We start from the raw sequence: 22553 nt of genomic DNA on the forward strand, positions 1-22553 counted from the left end.
TCACTAGGTTTGAATGAATGATGAATGAACGATGAATGAGAATGTTAAGCGTTCAAATAGCACGGGTTTTTTGGGTTCCTTAATGTGTAGTGTGACCTCGAGTATTTTATGCATTAAATTTCCCATGCTAATTTTATGATCGAATCATTATTTACAGTATAGCTCGAGAAGTAATAAAGTATCTAAGTCATAAAGAGTTTTACTTGTTGTTGTTCAGTACGAATCTAAATTATTTACAACATTGTTTTTGGCAACATAATATTATTAATAATTAATTACATAAAAAGGTACAGGCTAACTAATGAGTTATTTCATCAAATGAAATCTAGATCCTAAATTGAATGTATATTTCCTTTTTATAACAATACTAAATGCTCGTTCTGCTTTCGGGTAAAATGGGTAAACATAATAACGTTTAGTTCTAATATTAAAAGCAACAAAAAATAAATATTGTTTTCTTTTTAAATAGAGATTTCGCTGACTTACTCAGTAGACTCACATCGTTGTGAAATATTTTAGAAAGGTATAAATGACTAATATTTATTTCGGAATAGTAGCAAGGCCACGATATAAGAAGTCACTAATATTCCTATTTATCTGTAAATTATAGCTTAAAGCTTGTATTAAGAGTGTATTAGGCCAGGGAATCAGGAGAGATTAAGCCACTTCTACATCGTTAGCCGGCCCGAAAACAATTGCGCTATACCGCTTCCAATATATTTTAGTATTATATCCGAGATGTGTTTCCTTATAATTAATAATAACATTCAGCTATTTTATTGAACTAAGTTGTTTACTTGTGCATGGAATAAGTCGTTGTTAGTAAACCGAATAAATCAAATAAATAAAATAAAATCTCTAATTCGCGAGCATGATGACGTTATAGTCAGGGGACCGATGAGTATTTTGGTATTTTGTTAATTGAGACTTGATATTAAAACAGATATTTAAAAAGCTACTCAAATTAATATTAAGTATATTATCATGTAACCTAATCAAAACAAAGAGTCCTAAACATTTTCACAAGTCTGTTTGTCCTGTAATCCTTTGCTGTAATTCCTGTAAATCCTTTACCCCGGAATTGATAGTCTTTTTTTTGGGAGTGGTAATTTTTTGATGTAGAATGAGTAAGCGTGGCGCTTTCATATTAAATATCTTTGACTGTGTGTCTTTGAATATGTATTTTAAAACGAAACATATTTACTGTTGGTGATCAATAAACTTCATGACTTCTTGAATAATACTTTACAATACTAGATGGCGCTGTAGCCTTTATAAAACGTTTAGCTGACTGCCATGATATGTAATACAAAAAATATACAACAGTATAACAATTAATGTCGGGATTGTACTATCATCGTTTTAAAACGAAGTTAATTCATATAATACTGAGGACATTTCATTTGAATTAATTACTTTTTGAATCTGAAAACAAATTAGTTTTACAAATCATTTGAAATTTTATTAACACTTCTTTTTATAAAATTTGTTAGTAACATATAAACATGAGAATGTCATGTCTAAAAAACTTCAAATTATTAGCTAATTGTTAAATTCCAAAATATTTAAACAAATTACGTTTTATACGAACATCAAATTCTAGACTTCATATTTAAATCCAAAAAAATATTATAATTCATAAATAAAACATTTAATTCAAACATAAAACTCAATGATTTCCGACGGCTAAAATGACCGACTCCTGGTCTAGACCATATTATTTATATATCATAAGTAAATGTTTCCAACGCTGTCTGCGACAAATGATATCATACGAAGTGTTCATAATGAATAAACACGCAATTCTCATAATCATATTATTTCTTGTCATCTCTATTGCTATTCGTAAGTATTTTTTCTTTTATATTAACGCTAATTTAATCATAATATTTGCTTGTAATTTTATTTAATTTTTTTAAAACAAAATCAATGAAATATATAAAGCAAATGTCTCATTTTATCATATAAAACTATTGGCGAACTGGATATTTTATAATGGAAATATATTCTTACATAATATAACATCAAGGCAAGAATGCATGAAGTCGTAACAAGACAGTCAAGTTTTATCAGTCGCAGAGTGCTTTCGTGCTTACTAAAGAATTCATTAGTATATTTTAAAATGTCAAAAAGTGACGTAATTATTTTGTTCACAACAGTTCTAATGTGTTCCGTTACGACCGAGGTTGTGAATCCAATGGAAGGCACTATGATCTTCTTGACAAAGGATATTAACGTGAAGCCGTCGCCTGTTCTCACATTCGAATCGACTATGGAAAATATAAACGCAGCTGCGGTTCAAGTGCCTTATACAGAGATCCGAACAACGCGACCGATGCAGATACTACAAACGGTCTTGGTACCACCAGTAAACGTGGCCTCGAACAAGCCTGCCGTAGATTCTTACACTATCGAACCGACGCCAAAACAAGCGCCCTTTGCAGTAGCCGATGAAACAGTAATGACGTCAGAACCAGTTACAGCGATATCACCAACTCAAGCTGTTAAAACAGCCCCCACGAAATCATACGAAGAACTTTTAAGAGATTTAATCGCACTTAAGGTAAATTCTCAAATGATACATTTTATAATTGAAAAGATATAAATATTTCATATGTGTTCGTTTTTCATTACAGCAATAGAGATACGATGGAGGTTCTAGAAGTTGAAGAATAACTAATACTACCAAATTTTCGACTGATCATCATATAATCAAGTTTAGAGTACTTAAAATAAATTACATATAATTATACACGAGGTTGTTATGGATATACCTATTTCGCTTCATAAGTGAGCACAATGCATAGGATTCCCCATGTGACTGGATAAACCAGTCTTAAAGGCCGTTTATATTATTATTTATGAGATGTTTTCGAACTCATATATGGCGTGAAACTCATCAGAGAATACTTTGCACAGAAACAGGTTCAAGAAAGGATCGAACAAAGTTTGTGAATTTAAAACATTGTTTGTTATTAACATATGTTCAATAATTTAATCATTTTTTTTTTTTTTAAAGTTACCTTTATCAAATAATTTTAACTCTATATATAATTAAATCATAGCCTACTAAAATAATGTATGTGAATCTATTTGCGTAGTAAAAACTCGAATCATGCTTTAATGGAATGTTTTGTATACATACAATTCGTTTGTTTTTTGCCGTTTAGTAAATTAAGTTACAAGTAGGCGATTTAAATGAACTATATATAATAATTTTATCTTGATGAATGAGACCACAGGCATTTGATCTAAAAAAATAACAACAATTCAAGAATATTCCGTAAATAAAGTATCATATTTATGACTTTTTTACTGTCTATTATGAATTTTAAAGCTTTTATTACACATATCCTATAGTTAACCTTTAAAATAAAATACAAAGCATTTTGCAATGCTGCGTTTATTTTGACAAATTTTGTTGTAATGTTTTATACATTTTAGATGCATAAAAATAAATAATACTGATCACCAGCTAAGAAGGCAAATCAAACCTAAGCTCATGTAGCCATGACTTCTTTGTCGATTATAAGAAATTTGAGAATTAGCGATATTAAGAAATTTGCATTATAAAATCAGATCATGGACAATTCAGCTGAATTTAAAGTAGTTGTTAATGCAATATTCGTATGTGTATTAACATATCTATTTTATCGTCCTTAATTATCAAATAAATTCAAAATATACATTAAAACTCTTGCGTGTATTTTGGAATTATCAAATTTGACCACCTAAACGGAAATTGGATTGATGAAGAACCGGAAAGAACCTCAGTATTTATGTTAAAAATAAATTATATACTTAGCTTACAATCATCAATCATTAATTCAATATCAGTTTATCAGATTTGCCGCGTAATATTCTAATACACTTCAACCTATGATTATTTATAAATAATTCTAGACATATATGTCTAGACAGATTGCTCAAGTGGAGAACGCGTCCAAAAATATATTGGGTAACAGCTGGCTACTAAGGTATACAAGTATGACACAGCTTAGATATACTATCGACGAAATTCGTAAAACCGATCACAGCCGAATTAAGTAGGCTATCCCAAATTATCAATTTTTATTTCTTATATGAATATGATATTAACACAAACGTAATAACTTGTAATATCATATGACCTAATATATTCAACGATTTACATGCACCCGCTTTCTCTGGTCGAACTGACGCGAGAGTCCATAGCAAAAAATAGCGTCGAATTGCGCGATTGGGAGCTATTCCTATCTAATATAAATCAGCCATAATAATCGGTTTTATTGAATTTGCCTATGCACCATCTAAGTTGTGTCCTAATATACCAGTAAACTTAATTGGAGGTTTCAATTTAACTAAAATTTTATTTAGTCTATCCTATCCTATCTACATTCCATTATATTTATGGAACATAGAAGTAGATTCCATTTTAATCATGTCATTAAGAACAGAAATAACCATGCATATGTGACTCACTGTGAGGTTTGTTAGCGCACAATAGGTATACATACTGTTTACGCTTACATAAGGATTTGATGTCGTCTGACTGACTACTACCTTGTGGTCTTTTTGGTAGCTTTTCATCACTTTTCCTGAGGCTACAACTTCGAGTCAGGTGAGTAGAAAGTTATAGGGTTTTTACCCAAAATTCTCAGCAGGTAGAAGCCGGTAGCGTTCAGTGGGCAATGTTTACACTACCGTTCTACAAAATTCCTTCTGGTTGTTCTGATACCCCATAGATAATGTATGCGCTATTATAACTGCTATACAGGTAGTTAATCTAAGTTAGCCGTGCCTGTTAGAAACTAAACAAGTCAGTAGAAAGTCGTCATCACTTCACTTCACCAATGATCAGTAAGAAAATGAACATCATCATTTCTGCCTATTTGTGTATACAGCTTTATTGCATATTATAAATCTACACAGTGAATTCATTTTTTATGATCTCACACGAGGTAATACTCGGAAGAGATCACGCATGATGAGTCGTGATTAAAATATACTTCAAAAATCTATAAATAAAGCTTCCATTACAATATTTACTTCACTCGAGCACGATGATACTGTCAAGGGAACTGTTAGTTTCCATTTATTTACTATGTATATATTGTGTTGATGGTGAAACGAATAACTACAAAGACGATACAGTTGTACTAGTGGCACCCGTTTTAGCTCCTATTAAGAATCCACGCGCTAGAGTTGTGGAAACCGCAAAGGATTTCCCTATAATAAGATTATTATCTACGGATAACACGACAAAAACAAATGAAACCGAACGCAGCGAAGATCCACAACCTATATATGTTGAAGTAAGTATCACAATTATCATCATTATCATCATTACATAGTATAAAAAAAGTCGCTTACCGCTGTCTGTCCCTATGTACACGATCTTAAAAATTGTGAAACGGATTTTGATGCGGTTATTTTATAGATACAGTGATTCGAGAGATAGGTTTTTGTGTATAATACATGAACAATATAGTAAAGGATTAATATTAGAAATTTCTAATGTAATGTTGTAAATAAACAAATTCTGTAGTATATTTAGCAGCGATGCCGGGGTGGGTCGCTAGTATACGAATAATACATACTCTTCTGATTTCCGAACAGATTGTTAGAAACGATATCTGAAGTTCATATTCAAATGTCATAAGTTCAGGGCACTTGTAGTCGTTTTTTTTTTTAATGTATAAATTCTATCATAATAAAAACAAAAAAATGTTTTAATATTTTTAACAAAAGATCACCAAATCTTATTTAAAATCTAAGGATTATAAAGATAGCTAAAAAAATATCACATGGTTCTGTAGCAAAAGCGTACATATCCGTATTATTATTATTCGTTTTCGTTTCACGTAATGATGATTCACATTTAATAATGCGGTAAATTAAATTATTACGAATGTTACAATGTTGTATGTAGATATGAAATAATGATGTTTTTTTTTAATTGCAGAAACTCGAAGACCAAGTGCACAGACGTAAAAGATTATCCTGATAAACTTAAATTATTTAATCTGGTCATCGCTTAAATAATACTGTAATTGGAAATAGAATCATTATTATGATGGTAACAATGAAACGAAGAAAATGCAATCATTAAATATCTTTCGAAAACAGAAATGCACACTATATATTGCATTGTCAATGTGTCTGTGAATAAACAAATCAAAAATAAATTATTTATAAATAAAATGTTATAATGCTACAATTAATAATATATAAATTATCCAACAACAATGACAGTTTTATTTTGGTCATATTAATTAAAGTATTTTAAGCAAATAGTTTTATAATTTTTGATAATTATTTTTTATAAAATGTCCTTCAACGTAAAATTTAAATAATAATAATAACATAGTGTAATACTGTAAGGTTTTACCTAATGCGGACGCAGGCAGTCATTTATATCTAAAATTAAAAATTCTTTAGATCGTTATAAGAGTAAGCTTTATAAGTTATATCTTGTTAAGACTAATTATAACTGTCATTATGTGATGGGAGATACAGATACAAAGATTTTATCTCGTAAATATTGTATAAAAAAGAGAATGACTGAAATTATATTGCAGTTTCGAAGCAATCGCGTCTGTGTTTTTTATCTACACTATGCTTTTTCATATAATTTTCATAATGTTCCTGATGCAATACAATATTGCGAATTTATATACCCTTGAAGTGAGAGGTGAACGACCTATTAAGGTGTTTATATTCTTATTTTTTGCTAAACTATACTAAAATATTTCAAATGTTATTAGTAACGTCAGAGTAAGAAAAGGTTCGTCACCTTAAGATCTATTTTCGTGTACTCGGTATGGGCGATAATCTGCTTTACCGATCAAGAATGACATGTTACATCGCATTATGATTATAAGGCACGTCTAACATAGTATGTAAGTTTAATTTTATATGCAGTTGTCTGTTTAGTGTTTTAGTTTCAAAAGGTACTAAGAGTAAAAGACTTGATAAAGGAATTAATTTGAAAACTGACGAAGGTTTTCTTACTCTGTCTGTACATTGAGAAACGATGGATGGATTGTGTGAAAGAAGATATCGTTAGAAGTAATCTTCCTTGTGAGATGATGCGTCGACTCCAAATAAAATTGGGATAAGGGCAGGAGGGTGATGATTAGTACATTGAATATATAAATTAGTATATTCGTACTAGAAGTATATAAATAACAGTTCTCAGAATAACCTGTAGCAGATTGCGAGAAATCATTGTATCGATTTAACGTCAGTCTGTTTCAATTAAGCAATCCATTAAAGATTGCCTACCAGTTATTCTAGTACTATCAGATCGTTCTGATAAAAGCAGTCTTTTGAATGTCAAGTCATTTAGTTCGTGCATACTTAAGTTATTACTTTAAGAGATGGATACTATTTTATATTATTATTCCATATTCAGCTGATGGAATCTTCCATATTTAAATTACCTTATGACTTCAACTGCCAAGAAAATTATATTTTACTAAGGAGGTTTTCCTCTCTCAGAATTGTAATAAATATTTAAAAAAAAAAAACACTTTACTTATTTCAATTAAATAAACTGAAATATTCGATTTGGTACTCCTTTGTTTTGTATTGTAAATTATTATATTGTTGCTTTTGTGTCTTTAGGGGAGTGAAGATTACATAATCCAAGGATTCCATAAAATTGACAAAAGAGATGTGTATAGCGTAGGTAAGTAATTAATTCAGATTATAAAATACATATTTATGTAAGACTTCCAATAATTTAATAAAGATACGTCACAGACGGGTGAAAAGACAAACTCGAACCCATAAATCTTGAGCAACAATATTTTAGAAACCCAACGTTTTGATATCATCTAAACTTTATAAACGATTGGGTTTTCCGTAAACAATTCATTCAAACTCGTCTTTTTGATGCTTTTAAGTTGCAAATGTAAATTTTTCAAGAGTAGAATTATTAATTGAAATCATTGCACGTATGGATCTTGTGTCTGTAATGTCTAGGTAAACGTTTACATTTATAATGTCAAAAGGTCTAGGATGTAAGCTTAAATACGAGTGAAGTGGAAACCAGGAGTCTGGGTAATTGTTATTTTTATTATTCTAATAGGAATTTTCTTGGAGGTTGGGCTTTATGCAATCCCGCGTGGGTAGGCACCACTCATCATTCTACCGCCAAACAGCAATACTCAGTGTCGTTGTGTTCCAGTCTGAAGAATGAGTGAGCCAGTGTAATTACAGACACAATAGACAAAACATCTTAGTTCCCAAGGTTAGTGATGCATTGACGATGTAATGAATGGTTTATACTTCTTACAGCGCCATTTTAAAAGTGATCAGAGGACCCATTTACTATAAAAATGGGATTACTGGTGGTAATTGTTTGTCATCATACAGTGGCGTTGTAAGAAATACCTACTTACCATTCCGTCATCACCAATACTTTGTGAGCTATATGTCTTAATAATAATATATTTAAACTGGCTCTCTCATACTTAAAACCTGACTAACAATAAATTAGTACTGTATAGCGGTAGAATATGTCGTAATGGTTTCTACCCGAGTCTACAAAAAGCCTTACCACCAACTAATATTGCATCCTGGCTATTATGTAATCACACACCATTTAAGGCATTGGAAGTAAAAATAGTAAAATACAATCCAATGCAAATTGTGAAACGCAATAAAGTTTTCGATAATATTAAAAATATGTTTTAATAAAGTGACACAATATAAATACGCCATTTTGAATTAGTTGTATCTTGGAAACGACCGTATTTCCCAGTGAACAAATACCCAATACAACTTTTGAAATATATTTTGACACTACATAAATTGTTAATTTAGTGATGTTTAGCGGTTTTATTTTTTCTATTCAATAAAATAATTTAAATGTTATAATACCAAAGTCAGCCTGGCGTATGTTTTCGTTCTAACGGAGCATTTTAAAATGTTATTCAAACGTTTTTTTTTTTTTTAATTTATGAGTGTTTATATTATTTACGTTTGAAAATGTGTCGTGACTCAGTAGTAAAAACTCATGGATTTTAAAAGCAGAATATTTTTTTGTCAGTGTTCAGTATTACAAAGAAAACTTTGTTTCGTATGAAGATCTATAATTTACCACCAAAGGAATTATTATTATACATTTTAAAACAAAAACATGATATTCGCGCTTCACACGTCAAAAAATAGAGGCTAAAATTGCTAAGAAAAATTATCTTTGTATAATGAAACCTTCTGCGAAACGCGCTAGTTTTTCTACAAAGCATTACAAGAAATCGTCTCATTATTTAATTTCAGAAACTTTTTCTAAACCAACTGGAAGGAGCACCAAGGAACAAACTGTTATAATTGTACCTAGCGAAGGTATACTATATAATACTAAACTTATGTGTGATTCCTTTTAAGAATACATTCAATTAATATATTATTTTTTAAGGGTCAAACACTCAAATGAGAAACGGCGCAAATAAAGATACAACAGTCATCGTTGTGAGCCCAGGTAACAATCAATATTTTTTTAGTATCGCCTTATAAATACAAAAAGGTTTTACATATATCATTATGTTATTTTTTTTAATATTGTTATCTATAATCAAATCTACTATATCAAGTTTGGAAGATAATTGAGAAGATGGTTTTTGCACCATCGTGATACTCTCATAAAAACCGTTAAAAATATTAATAAAGCAATTGGTAACCTAATGCTTAGTCAATTAATTACGAAACTAACTTTACTGTCACTTTTTATTAAGACGTATTCGTACGTGATATAGAATTTGCTTCGCAATGGTCTTTAGTAGCGATTTTCCAGAGATATTGACTATGTAATAAGTATTAGCTATGTGCCAATCATGTCTGATGTTTTAATTACCCATTAACAATGAACTAGTATTGTTTCACAACGTTTCAAATAGATCTTTGAATCACCTTTTGATCGTAATAATATGTACTTAAACTTAACTTAGCTAAAATATTTGATACCAGTCAGACTCAAAGAGGCATGGGTAGAAAATAAATATTTCTATTTATCTGTCATTGAAAATACAAAAACCATCCAACGACTATTGACTAAAATAAATCAAGATGAAAACGATTATAAAGCCTTTTTACGCAAATGTTATATATATATATATATATACAAAATTCATAGTTTTTGAAGGGTCCAATAAATTAGTATCTGTCTATATATCACATATAAGATATATGTAATTGTTAAATATTTGTAGTCACGATATTTTCCTCAACACGTGTATTCAGATACAAAACGAAAAGAATGGTTATATCATTATATATGTAAAAAATATACCTGTTATGTTTATTATAATTTTATTTTATAAGAGTTTTATTAAAGCTACAATTATGAATTAAATTTTAAGACTTAACCGTTAAGATTCGATTGATTTAAATAACAAGCTATTATGAAATGTCGTCTTGAGCGTAAAATCCCATGCCTCACCGATAATACGACTTGAAATGATTAAAACAATCAACTATTCTTATCTTTAAAAAATGTAAAGGTATTAGAAGCATTTAATTGTTATGTTGTGAAATGGATACGTAAGTGAAAATATTAAGCTTTAGCGTTGGGTAGGCCGATCAAAATAGACATTCGTCCTTGCATAATTAAATAGAAAATTTTCAATTTCTCCCATAAAATTTACCATTTCAGTCTGTTTCACTAAGTAAATAATAATATAGTTCAGTAGTAAATAATAGTATTGTTTGTTTTTCAGATAATAACAGCCGCCAAAACCGGGGCTGAAGTTGACGGCGTAACATCAGAAAATAAATAAAGAAGAGTACGAGTATTTTTATTATCCACATCAAATGTTTTTAATAAACCTCCATTAATATTATGTACGTCAATGAATAAATAACAAATCGGCGAGTTATTTAAATGTTTTTTTTTTATATATATATATTATAAGGTATTAATAACAATGCGAATTCAGTTTTCAAAATTCATAAAAAAAAGTCTTTTAATTACATCTAAGATTGATACTATTAGGCTTTATATAAACTTTCAAAGAAGATTCGACCGACACGCTTATTCAAATGTCAAACAGCATTTTTTTTGTACTGCTTTATATAATTTTGAAAACTGTGCTGTTATGTAAGAAACATAACATCTTAGATAAGATGCTGTGAAATAAAACACAATTATTTCACTAATAATACATAGCCCTAAAACAAGGCTGTAAAAATACATAAGATATCGGTTTGTTGAAGGAAAAATATATTTTATATCGATATAAACATAGATTCATAGTATGAGAAGCGAGTATAGTATTACACAGTAAAGAATTACTATACAACATAACTGCACTAACCGACCGCAAGTTTGCTTATATAAAAACCTCCTTTTATCGATATCAGTGTGTATATATATAATATATATACTAATCAATTTAGGATCTCTTACATATATGCAAATATACATTTATAGCTAATTAATTTAATCTGTGAAATGGAAAAAAACAATTTAATTTATCTCCATTACTTTTATGAGCGAAATTCAATCAAAACAAATAAAAAAACATGTAAAACGGTAAACGCAATCCTTGCTATTAAAATAATACATGATCTATAATACATAATGTAAAGTCACACTAAAAATGGCTTCGATTTTTTTTATTTGTAGTGGCTACACTGAGCAACATAGATTATTTTATTACTATATTAATTACCCTTATAATTTCTTAAGCAGATTAAATAAATAGTAATACACGAATAACGGACTTACTGAAGCACAACCAAAGCACTAACACGTCGCTATAAGCAGACCAGAAAAAATGAATACAACTATGTTTCATTTCGAGGGTAAAGCCACAGTAGATGTCAATGCGCATAAAATTACTGGTGACTGCTGGTTTGACGATACGTAATATGGTGGAAAACTAAGAAGAAATAAATAAAAATGAAACCAATTGAAAAATCGGAGAGGGAAGGCCTTTTCCCCACGAACACGATTTTTCCCAACATCTAATTGCCGATAACAATTATGCTGTTCTAATACTAGGTAATCATACAATCGTATGTATGTTATTAAACATCACAGCATTACTTACAGTTCACGTTATCTCTGTGTAGTTACTGTATGACTAGGTATTTTAAATTCGAAGTACTTACTATTCTTTGTAATATTTTTTATAGATCCTTATACGTACAGCTAATTTATATAAAAGTATGTTCTTATGTAACAATTGTTTTGTAGCGAGGTTGTGAAAGCCATTTTTTTTTTCATAAAATAAACTCTGATCACGATTTAAAATGTCTGCCAAATGTTACTGATACTTAAATAAGTTAAACAAAAACGTTGGATGAAAAAGATAAACTCAGTATCTTGTTGGTTCTTCTCATCAGAATCTATTTTTCGAACTGGTGGTTTTAAATTTGATGTTTCTTGTAAAATTGTGATGAAATGAGTCTATTTGAATAAATAACAAGTTTAAGATAGCTGTAATAAAAGATCTTGATTTAATTTTGTAGAGAAAGAAAGATTCTGTGTAGTCTTCAGTGTTCATGTAAGGAATGTCTTTAAAAGCCTAATAAAAATAAAACTGCCGAACATCGCTACAGCGTCTCAACATACCGAGCAGCGTCCGGTTTTAAGGAATAACCAGATACGTGCTCAGAGTGCGCAAAATTACTATGCAGGTCGCTGTACGTTTTATATAAGTACGCTTCACTTGTTATTTTATGAACTGTAACAATACAAACATCAATGGAAGCATCACTCATTATTAGGTATTTCTGTGACGTCATCGTGAGAAGCGTGGTGTCCTGTTCGTAGACATTTATAAGCGGTCCGTGACGTCCGATCGCGTCTGATAGAATACAGCCTTATATATAGGTCGGCTGCGTGAGTCCTGCGCCAGTAACCACGATGGGATTCCATAGTGTAGTGAGCGTGTTGGCGCTGGCGGCGGTCGCCTTCGCCTCTGTGAACGATAACGCCCTAGGAGGCGGCGAGCGAGTTTTTGTAGCTCCAGTTTTAGCTCCCCCGAGGGAAACGAGAACTCATGTTACGGATCGCTCGCGCCAGTTCCCAATACTAGTACTTCTCACACAGGGCAATCAGCAGCCTAAAGCATTGGAGCCCCAAGCCAAGTCGTTACCTGTCAATACGCAACCTATTTATGTTCAGGTAAATATTAAAATTTACAATTTTTATGTTATCAGTTAAATTCGAATTACTTAAAAAAATAAGTCCTTTTTAAATTTTATTTATTCAATAAGTTGTTTTATTCAATATTTTCTACTGCATAACTAATACTGTCTTATACAGAGAATAATAATCGTAATAAGGAAATCATATCAAATATTACCTGCTCAATATTATTACCGTAGTAAATAATATTTTATTTATAGAAACTAGAAGATCAAGAAAGACCAGTCCGCTCGAACAGACAAAAGCGTCATCTTAAGAAGTTATTAGGTCTCGGAGGTATATCATTTGGCGGTGGATTTGGATATGGCGGAGGCGGTGGATATGAGGGCAGAGGTCACGGTGGTTACGACGGTGGCTACGGTGGTCACGGAGGATACGGTGGTCAAGGAGGATATGGCGGCCACGGAGGATACCAGGAACCATCAAAAACCATTATTGTGAAAGTCGTCAAAGAACATGGTAATTAAATATTTTTAATCAATAAATTTAACTCAAATATACATGTATAGACATTTTTAACAAAGATTCCAATGATTACAGTTAGGTTTAAAAATTTAAATTCGTATAAAATTAATCATATTATTTCAAATAGTGTACTGAAGTAATGAAGTTTATATAAAATAAACTAGGTACCTATATGCTTATACTCACATCTAAGAATCAACATTTACAAGCAAACTTTTATTTGGTTCAAAAATATTCTTGACTTGAAGCCTCGCGCGTTATCTATATCTTATAACTTTTTTCAATTGACTTTTTAATGATATTTAAGCATATAGACTAACTATCCAGTTTAATATTATACTAGCCGAACCTGCGGCTTTACCGAAATTGATTTACCATGCAAAATCCCATACCCTTTACATACTAGAAGAATGATTTTTGGGTCTCAGACTATATCTATTACAAATTTTTTCAAAATCATTTCAACAGCTTAAGCGTAAAGAAGTAACAAACAGAGTCATCTAAAATATTAGTAGAGTTATAATATAATCATCGTATATCCTTTAATTCAAAGGCCATTTAAACAATATAGCAATAATTTGATATTAATACGATGTATTTTTCAAGGATTTTCTTTGTAATATATTTTTTACACTGCCAATATAAAACTGGTTACGAAGCGTGAAACCAAAAACAACTTTTTGTCTTAAATTATACGATCAAAGCATGAAACATCGGAGTTATGATTTCGCAACAAATAACATTTAAATAATAGTGCTGTATATACATGATTATTTAAACAATAGTGCAGTACAGACCAATTTAATTGCAGCTTTATTGCATCGCGTTCAATAAGATAACATTGTTTAACTTTATTATCACAAATCAATGAATTTTATTTCAGATAGTTAAAATTATATTACAACACTAACCGATAGGATAACCCATCCATATCCAACGATATACTGAACACCCATTTATATATTTGTTACTTAAGAAATGGAAAATTTCCATACCATATTATATTACTTTTCATCCCCAATTTCATTCTCTTGCTGTAACGCCTATATTATATGAAGGCCGATATTCATATTCACAGCAAACACATAACGTCTAAATTTATCCTCTTTTTATCCCCCTAAGACGATGAATTATGAAAAATACTTTCTGAGTGCTACCTTCATACAGTTCCTAATGTTTTCCCTTTCGTTATGTTACGTAAATATCGTTATGGTGTAATACAGAGTGTTTTTAATTTCAGGGCATCATGGAGGCGGTAGTTACGGTGGCAACTACGGTGGCAACTATGGTGGCAATTATGGCGGTGGTTCCATCCCCATAGGACATGGCAATGGTGGTGGATACGGGGGTGGAGGTGGCGGCGGATACGGCGGTGGTTTCGGCGGTGGTTACGGCGGTGGCGGTGGCGGCGGCGGCGGTGGTGGCGGCGGCGGAGGTGGTGGCGGTGGTGGTGGCTACGGCGGTGGATATGGCGGAAACAATGGATACAGCGGCGGTCAATATGGAGGAAATGGGGGATACATACAACCTGGGCATGGCGGCGGTTGCGGCGGTGGCTGCGGTGGTAACTACGGTGGTGGTGGTACAGCAACAGCCACTGCCACAGCGACGGCTACCGCTACAGCTCATGCGAACTCCCACGGGTAAGTGTCTTACAAATATATTTAATTTTGAGATATATCTGTATTAATTATACAATTTGTGTTGAATCCCTGACTTCAATATCACAGATTTAACACAATGGAATATAATTAAAGGTAATCACACGCTTCAAATTAATTACCATCTTAATTCTTACAGTCTTGATACGCATGTTAAAATATACCATTTTAATTACATTACTGGTTTTCCTATAAGAAACCTAACGTATTTCTCTTTTTTTTCCAGGTACAAAAAACGCTAAATTTAATTATGAACAATAGAGGATTGTGTTATAATTAGAATATTGAAATATGAAGATTTCCGTTTATACTTTTATAGAAATAACAAAAAATAATCAGTTTAAGATTATATCACTGAGTTAAAAAGATTGACTCAATTGCATGTCGGATAATATAAAAAAATAAAATATTTTTAATATATTATACTGACATTTTCGAACAAACCACAGCTTTAATAAAATAAGCATACCATTCCAATAATTAACCATTTTTTTTAAATTAATAGTATAATTTTCATAATTTTAAAAATAAATTTAAGAATGCACCTGATTCTACTGTGACTAATATGTATTAAATTAAATTTGTTTACATTTCTTGTGAATCTGTGATTTTGATAAGAAAATAAATAAGGTTTTAATTACCTAATATCAAGACTATTTAATAGATCTGTTAATCCTACTGCAACTCAATTAACTGCCATTTATTCCTCGTTTGTAACTGCATATTTAAATAACATACGATACGCGATTAAGTTAAATGTATAATAACTGTAGTATGATAGTCAACAGCTATGACGATGAATGCGTATTACTTGAATACTTGCTAATCATGTTGAAGTCTTATGAATGAATAGAAAGGAAAATTTAATTTAATTTTCAAGCCTAAATTGTCATGTCTGTTCTATATTTATAAGACTATTGTTCAATCGAAATTATAATTTGACTGGAAATATGTTTAGCTTTTGTAATTAAATAAATATATTTTTATATCTATGTATTTTATTTTAATTGATCCTCTTGTTACCTTGGAATAAATCTTTCATCAAAAAAGGGTGAAGCCTGCTAAGACTTTTTTATTATATTATAACTATGCAAAAGATTCCTAATCAAGTTTTAGGTGTTAGTCGTAATACATGTATATCTTTAAACAGTAATAACTATCATCAGTAAGAAATGATTTATAGCGAGGCGTAGCGGCTGACCGCATGCAAATGATTAAAATACACCTGATACATAATCTTTGTGGCAAAACTTAGAAACCTGATTGAATACGTAAACAATATTCCAACAAAGCCGAGATGGAGATGGCTCGCATTTTAATCGATTATTGCAGCATTTAATTCTTTCAAATAATAAGTTACTAAATTATTTTTTATTAGGTTTATTTTGATTTTTTTATACATGTATATAAGCCGTTGCATATTAGTATTGGTACTGTGCCAATGTGTCAATAACCTGAAAGAAAGTGATACCTACACTAATGGCTTTCTATAATCGCTACCCCAAAGTCGTTGCATTTTTAGTGGAGGTCCTTTGTTGAGCCATCGCGTAAAATTACCAAGAACACTATATGGGACCTCTGACATTGAAATTTAAGCACATATTATAACTTTTAAATTTTTTTGTTTGCTATTTCCGAAAGCAAGTAGAACTGATTCCTAACAAGTAAGTTCAACTTAGTTCAATAAGCATTGACAACTTATATATATATTTTTTTTAATTAACTGATGATCTTCAATCGTAATCGTTTTCTTGGAATAGTCTTTATTAAATCTTAAGAATTCCCAGTCAATATAATACCGTGGAATAAAATCATTTAATTTAATTATTTCTACCATGTAATTAAAAGTAAGTTTGCTTGAAAGAGTTAGCAATTTTCTAAGACTTATTTATTTGCCTTATTAAGAATGTATGTTTTTTTGGAATGTACAGTTTTATTTTAGTAAATAAACCGCAACCGCAAAAGCTCTATATTATATAGTTTTATTCAATCGATGTTGAGTTTCATTCAAGATCCTTCTGCGGTTATCGCTTTGTACACACATGTATTGTTTATAAATAGTTCTTTCTTTTTTCACGACGATTTCATTCAAACGATATCGTTTTTTTTGGCGTAACTTGATTTAAGAATTTTTTTTTATTGTTTTGAGTATACTTATATAATTGTAATCCTAAAATTGGCTATGTCAGTCACTTGAGAACAAACTACAGAAGTTAATAGTCAGATCTCAGTCGCTGTGGCCCAATACATGCATATACATATATATATATATGATACATAATTGTAATCCTAAATTATTATTTATTTAATTTGTATTATGTGATTCATAAATACTATAGAATATTATTTCAATAATTATTTTCTTAAAACGCATCTCATGTTAAACAAACATATTGTTAAGTATAGCAAAACTACATCTACACTATATAAAGGTAAAGTTGAAGGTATGAAGGTAATATTAATTTCTACTCAATTATACGTGTGATTTGCAAATGTAGCGACACTGTACTAGGATTACTTAGGCCGATCACACACTTTGCGGTTAACATGACGGACTATCAAATCGGTCATCCCATCACGGAAAAGGTACAGAGCATTCCACCAGTTCACGCGGAGAATTTATTAATTCATCGTATAATGGTTCGTGATGTCATTTTAATTTATTCGTTCTAAAATTACACCATCAATACGTAGATTTTATTTCAAAAATATATTGCTAATCGAATTAAATATCATTCCATTTTTAAATAACGGTACTAAATGTAGTAGTAAATATGATAATCATTATTATTATTACATAATATAGAACAAACTCGCTTACCACTGTTTACTTACGCTTATTTGTTAAGATAGATTTAATCAAGAGAAAGGTTTATGTTTAATGCACATTATAGTAGAGAAACTCTAATAACTTTAGAGGTTTTTAAAGTGATATCGTAAATAAATATATTTTTTGCAGTTTGTATTATCTAACGACAAAAAAGCGTGCGAAGTTGGGGCGGGTCGCTAGTAAATTATAATCATATTAAAAAAAAAAAGTAAAGTAACAGCCTGTCAATTTTCCCACTGCTGGGATAAGGCCTCCTCTTCCATTAAGGAGAGGGTTTGGAACATATTCCACCACGATGTTCCAATGCGGGTTGGTGGAATGCACATGTGGCAGAATTTCGCTGAAATTAGACACATGCAGGTTTCCTCACGATGTTTTCCTTCACCGCCGAGCACGATATGAATTTATAAACACAAATTAAGCACATGTATATAGTGGTGCCTGCCTGGGTTTGAACCCGCAATCATCGGTTAAGGTGCGCGCGTTCTAACCACTGGGCCATCTCAGCTCTATATATAAATCATATTACAATTTATAAAACTCTATCAGCGATGAGTAAAGATTTTTTTCACAACAATTTTTTATTTGTGTTTGACTGCATTCACATTCTATTATGAATATTCACAATGACATTCATTGCATAAACGCCCTTATTATTTTAATTGTTTTAGTTAAACACTTCTTATTAATAGAGGCGGATATCAGACGATAGATATAGATGGTTGTAAAAACCACAATATTACCATCGGAAAATTATACCTGTCGAGCTGTCAAGCTGTGAGAATTTTGTATCGATCATCATTATTATTAAACTTAAGCTAAACAAAAACATGTTACGATATTTATTTATGTTTTTGTATTTCCATGAAAATACTTTTAGTTTGAATAAGAATATAACTCTAAATACTGTAAGAATGTTTTGTAAAGTAGATAAATAATAAAAATACTGCATAATATAGCCTAATAAATATAAATTTAAGAATTAAAAAATTCAGACGAATTGATATCCTCCTCCTTTTTGAAGTCGGTTGAAAAAGGTCGTACTCGTAATAACCTGGACTGTGGATGCAGGCCCGACATTTATACATAGGCTTATATTTATAATTTATTTTATAGCCATACATTGTTGGAAATCACGTTGCTTCCAACGACGTATAACGAGAAAAAAAAATTACGAAAAATAAATATAAGGTTTAAGAATTTATTTTCAAAAAGACAGATTCACTTACAAGAGAACAGTATGATAAATTTAATAATAAAAATATCAAACACAATAACACTAATATTTGTCTCACATATTCTAATTTCTGTGGTTAAAATATCAAAGCTGAATAGTATAATAACAAATTGTGTATTACGTTGCCCTTTAAATCTCGTTTATACAAAGCCATTTATTAGTCACTTAACATATAATAACAGTTATTTATTTTAATTTAATAAAACTACTTAACTTTTTTTTTCTTAATACGTATTATTTAAAACAAGTTTGATTTTGAAATTTAATTGAAACTCATATTTTATCCCACTTGACAGTTTCTTGTAATAAATATCAGTAGATTGTCGGTTCTACTCAATTTTTCGTTTACTCAACCAGTGACTTGTAAAATTAATATATTTAAATTATATTAAATGTGATTTTAATGTGATTCTCTCTGCTTCTTCTAAAATTTATTTATTTATTTATTTATTTAATGCCACACTGTATACATATCATTACAGGATTGTGCCCCAATTCGATATTACAGCACTTTAAAAAAAAACAAATTTAATACATCTAACCATGTTATAATAATATATATAATACTAAATTGTATATGATATATTCCAAGTAGCAACTATTGTGAGTTCACTCATACTGCAACAAAACAAATCAACTCTGTCAGCTATCGCATTGAGAGTACGTAACGTGCGCGTCAGTGGTGCTTCCTTGAGCAACTTGGTTCGCCCGGTGGGCACCGCTAGCAACGGCGGTCGATGTCTCCGCCACACATATCTATCTGGGGCGCACAGACTCAACTGGCTAAGGACATCAGCATTATAGACTATACCTCTCAAAACCTTAAAAACATATATTACAAGAGCTAGCTCTCTCCTTACCCTTAGTTCATTGTATCCTACCATACCTAAGACAAATAAAGTTAGGTACATCAATGGGTAGTAAGGATACACTCCATACAGCTTCATATATAAATATCTAGTAAATTTATTCTGGACTCGCTCCAACATCATATTATATTTCGCTTCATGTGGAGCCCAAATGACCGAATTACATTCTAAGTGGCTTCTAACCAACGCATTATACAAGGTGATTATAGCACTCATATTTGTGAAACCATGAACTGTACGGAGCATGAAGCCTAAATTTCGATATGCTTTCTTGCAACATCTTACTATGTGATTACGAAACGTTAGCTCAGTCCTAAAACTTACGCCCAAATCCCTAACCTCTGAAACTCTTGTCATCTGTACCCCATCAATAAAATAGTCATTTAGAATTGGAAAATGTGCGCGGGAAAAGGAAATCGCAACACATTTTTGCTTATTAAATTGCAACCGATTTTCTTTACTCCATTTAACTACTCTATCTATATCTCTTTGCAGCCTTGCACAGTCACTGAGTTGATTAATTTCGAGAGATAACTTAAGATCGTCTGCAAACAGCAAACATTTCGCATCCTTCACAACGTTTGGTAGATCATTGATCATTAAAACAAATTGCAAAGGTCCAAGATTGCTTCCTTGACTTACACCGGATCTTGTAAAATATGGTTGAGACAGATGTCCCTTGTATTCCACATATTGTTGCCTGTCTTTCATATAACTGGCAAAAAATGCAAGTAAATGCGGGGTGAATCCAAGTGATGCTAACTTTTTTAACAATACATCGTTATCTACTAAATCAAAGGCTTTTTTAAAATCAAAGTACGCTACATCAACTTGTCCTCCTCTATCTATTACTGGTACAATGTGAGACATATGCGAGAGTAGATTGCTGGTAGTGCTTCTCGTTGGCCGAAACCCGTGCTGAGAGTCTGATAGTTGGGCTTTCACCTGTGTATAAATACTTTTGTAAATAGTTGACTCTAGTATTTTTGCAGGAGTTGAAAGCACTGCAACAGGTCTATAATTATTAAGTAGTGTCCCCACTCCACCCTTTGGTACTGGGACTACCCGAGTAAGCTTCCACGTTTCGGGAAACATAGCTGTTTCTAGACATAAATTATAAATATAAAGCAAAGGCTTTGCTAACGCTGATCCACAATCTCTAAAAATATAGGGTGGTATGCCATCCGGTCCTACAGATGTTTTGGGCTTAAGCTGTTTTATAGCATGCCTTACTTCGTCCAATGTCAGTCGATCTAAGTGTACTCGTGCTGCTCCATTTTCTCCCCCCGCAGCTGCGACCGCCAAGTTCACATTGAGTTCAGCTTGCTCTGTGCTATAAACTGAATAGAAGTAGTTAGCAAATTCTACAGCGCATTGTTGAGATGTTAACGGCACTCCATTCTGTATAACTGTTTGCGTACCTCTGGATTTTTTTATCGATTTTATATAATTCCAGAATGATAATGGATCTTTCAGTAACTGACTTTGAACATGTTCCCGATAAATTCTGTGCTGTAACAATATCATATTTTTCACTTTTGTCCTACACTGAGCAAACATTTCGTAATCATCATGCGACTTAGTCACCTTATACTTACGGTGCAGAACTGACTTAGATTTAATGTTGCGAATAATTTCACCCGTGTACCACTCTGGGTAAATGTACCTCGATGTAACATAACTTCGCTTTTTTCTGGGTACACAGTTATTAATAATAGAATTAATAGTTTTATAAAAGTAGTTTAAGCTTTCCTCTAAATGTAGTTGATACATAGGAGTCCAGTCTATGGCTGCAATTTGTGAATATAACTGTTTAAAGTCAGCTTTGTGAAAATTCCAACCAATAGGTGGCTGCGGGATCGGTTCAGTAGTGGTTGAATCATCATTGTCAACAATACGGCGCATTGAAAATGTCACTGCTATCTCAAGTGGCGGGTGGTGCGCATCTACCGATACCATAGACGCCCCGGCCAAGCTTACGCGCACATCCGCACCCTCCGAAAGTGTACTTAAAACGAGATCTATTATTACAATTTCCTATAGTGTTACTCTGAGTGAACCCACAATATGTTTTAACATATTCATAATAATTGTTAATATTTATTGTACAAGAATACAAATTAAAATCTCCTAATACTATAACTTTTCTATAACTATTACAAAAATTTTCAATAAATTCTAAACAAAGTCATATACTCATATTCACTACTACTAGGTGGTATGTATACTACGCATAGTAAAAATAAAAAATTTCCGCACATGTATACAGTTGCGCAAACCATTTCAAACGCTTGAGCATCGATGTTAATGTCCCCGTGTAGTTGCACTCGACGTAGTTCAAAACGCGGCG

The 22553-nt window shown here is 31.4% G+C and overlaps 2 protein-coding genes across 3 annotated transcripts; both read left to right on the top strand.

The window, feature by feature from the left end:
• Positions 1–1752: 1752 nt before the first annotated feature.
• LOC124533924 lies at positions 1753–10819 on the top strand. 2 transcript variants are annotated; one of them, XR_006966712.1, is made up of 8 exons: positions 1753–1845; positions 2160–2563; positions 2637–5294; positions 5945–6690; positions 7609–7672; positions 9268–9333; positions 9407–9469; positions 10704–10799. XR_006966712.1 is itself a non-coding variant. In XM_047109519.1 (6 exons), the coding sequence occupies exons 2-6, from the start codon at positions 6598–6600 to the stop codon at positions 10730–10732; spliced, it is 315 nt and encodes a 104-aa protein (XP_046965475.1). In that variant the 5' UTR covers positions 4838–5294; positions 5945–6597; the 3' UTR covers positions 10733–10819. The 2 variants fall into 2 exon arrangements, 1 of the variants encoding a protein (XP_046965475.1); XM_047109519.1 differs by lacking the exons at positions 1753–1845; positions 2160–2563 and having other exon boundaries at positions 4838–5294; positions 10704–10819.
• Positions 10820–12671: 1852 nt separating this feature from the next.
• LOC124532591 (glycine-rich protein DOT1-like) lies at positions 12672–15661 on the top strand. Its single transcript, XM_047107573.1, has 4 exons — positions 12672–13117; positions 13342–13600; positions 14847–15249; positions 15494–15661. Exons 1-4 carry the CDS (start codon positions 12857–12859, stop codon positions 15507–15509), a joined length of 939 nt encoding a protein of 312 aa, XP_046963529.1. The 5' UTR covers positions 12672–12856; the 3' UTR covers positions 15510–15661.
• Positions 15662–22553: the final 6892 nt, after the last annotated feature.

Source organism: Vanessa cardui, chromosome 1 (genome assembly GCF_905220365.1).
Source record: "Vanessa cardui chromosome 1, ilVanCard2.1, whole genome shotgun sequence".
In the NCBI taxonomy this organism is placed as follows: Eukaryota; Metazoa; Arthropoda; class Insecta; order Lepidoptera; family Nymphalidae; genus Vanessa; species Vanessa cardui.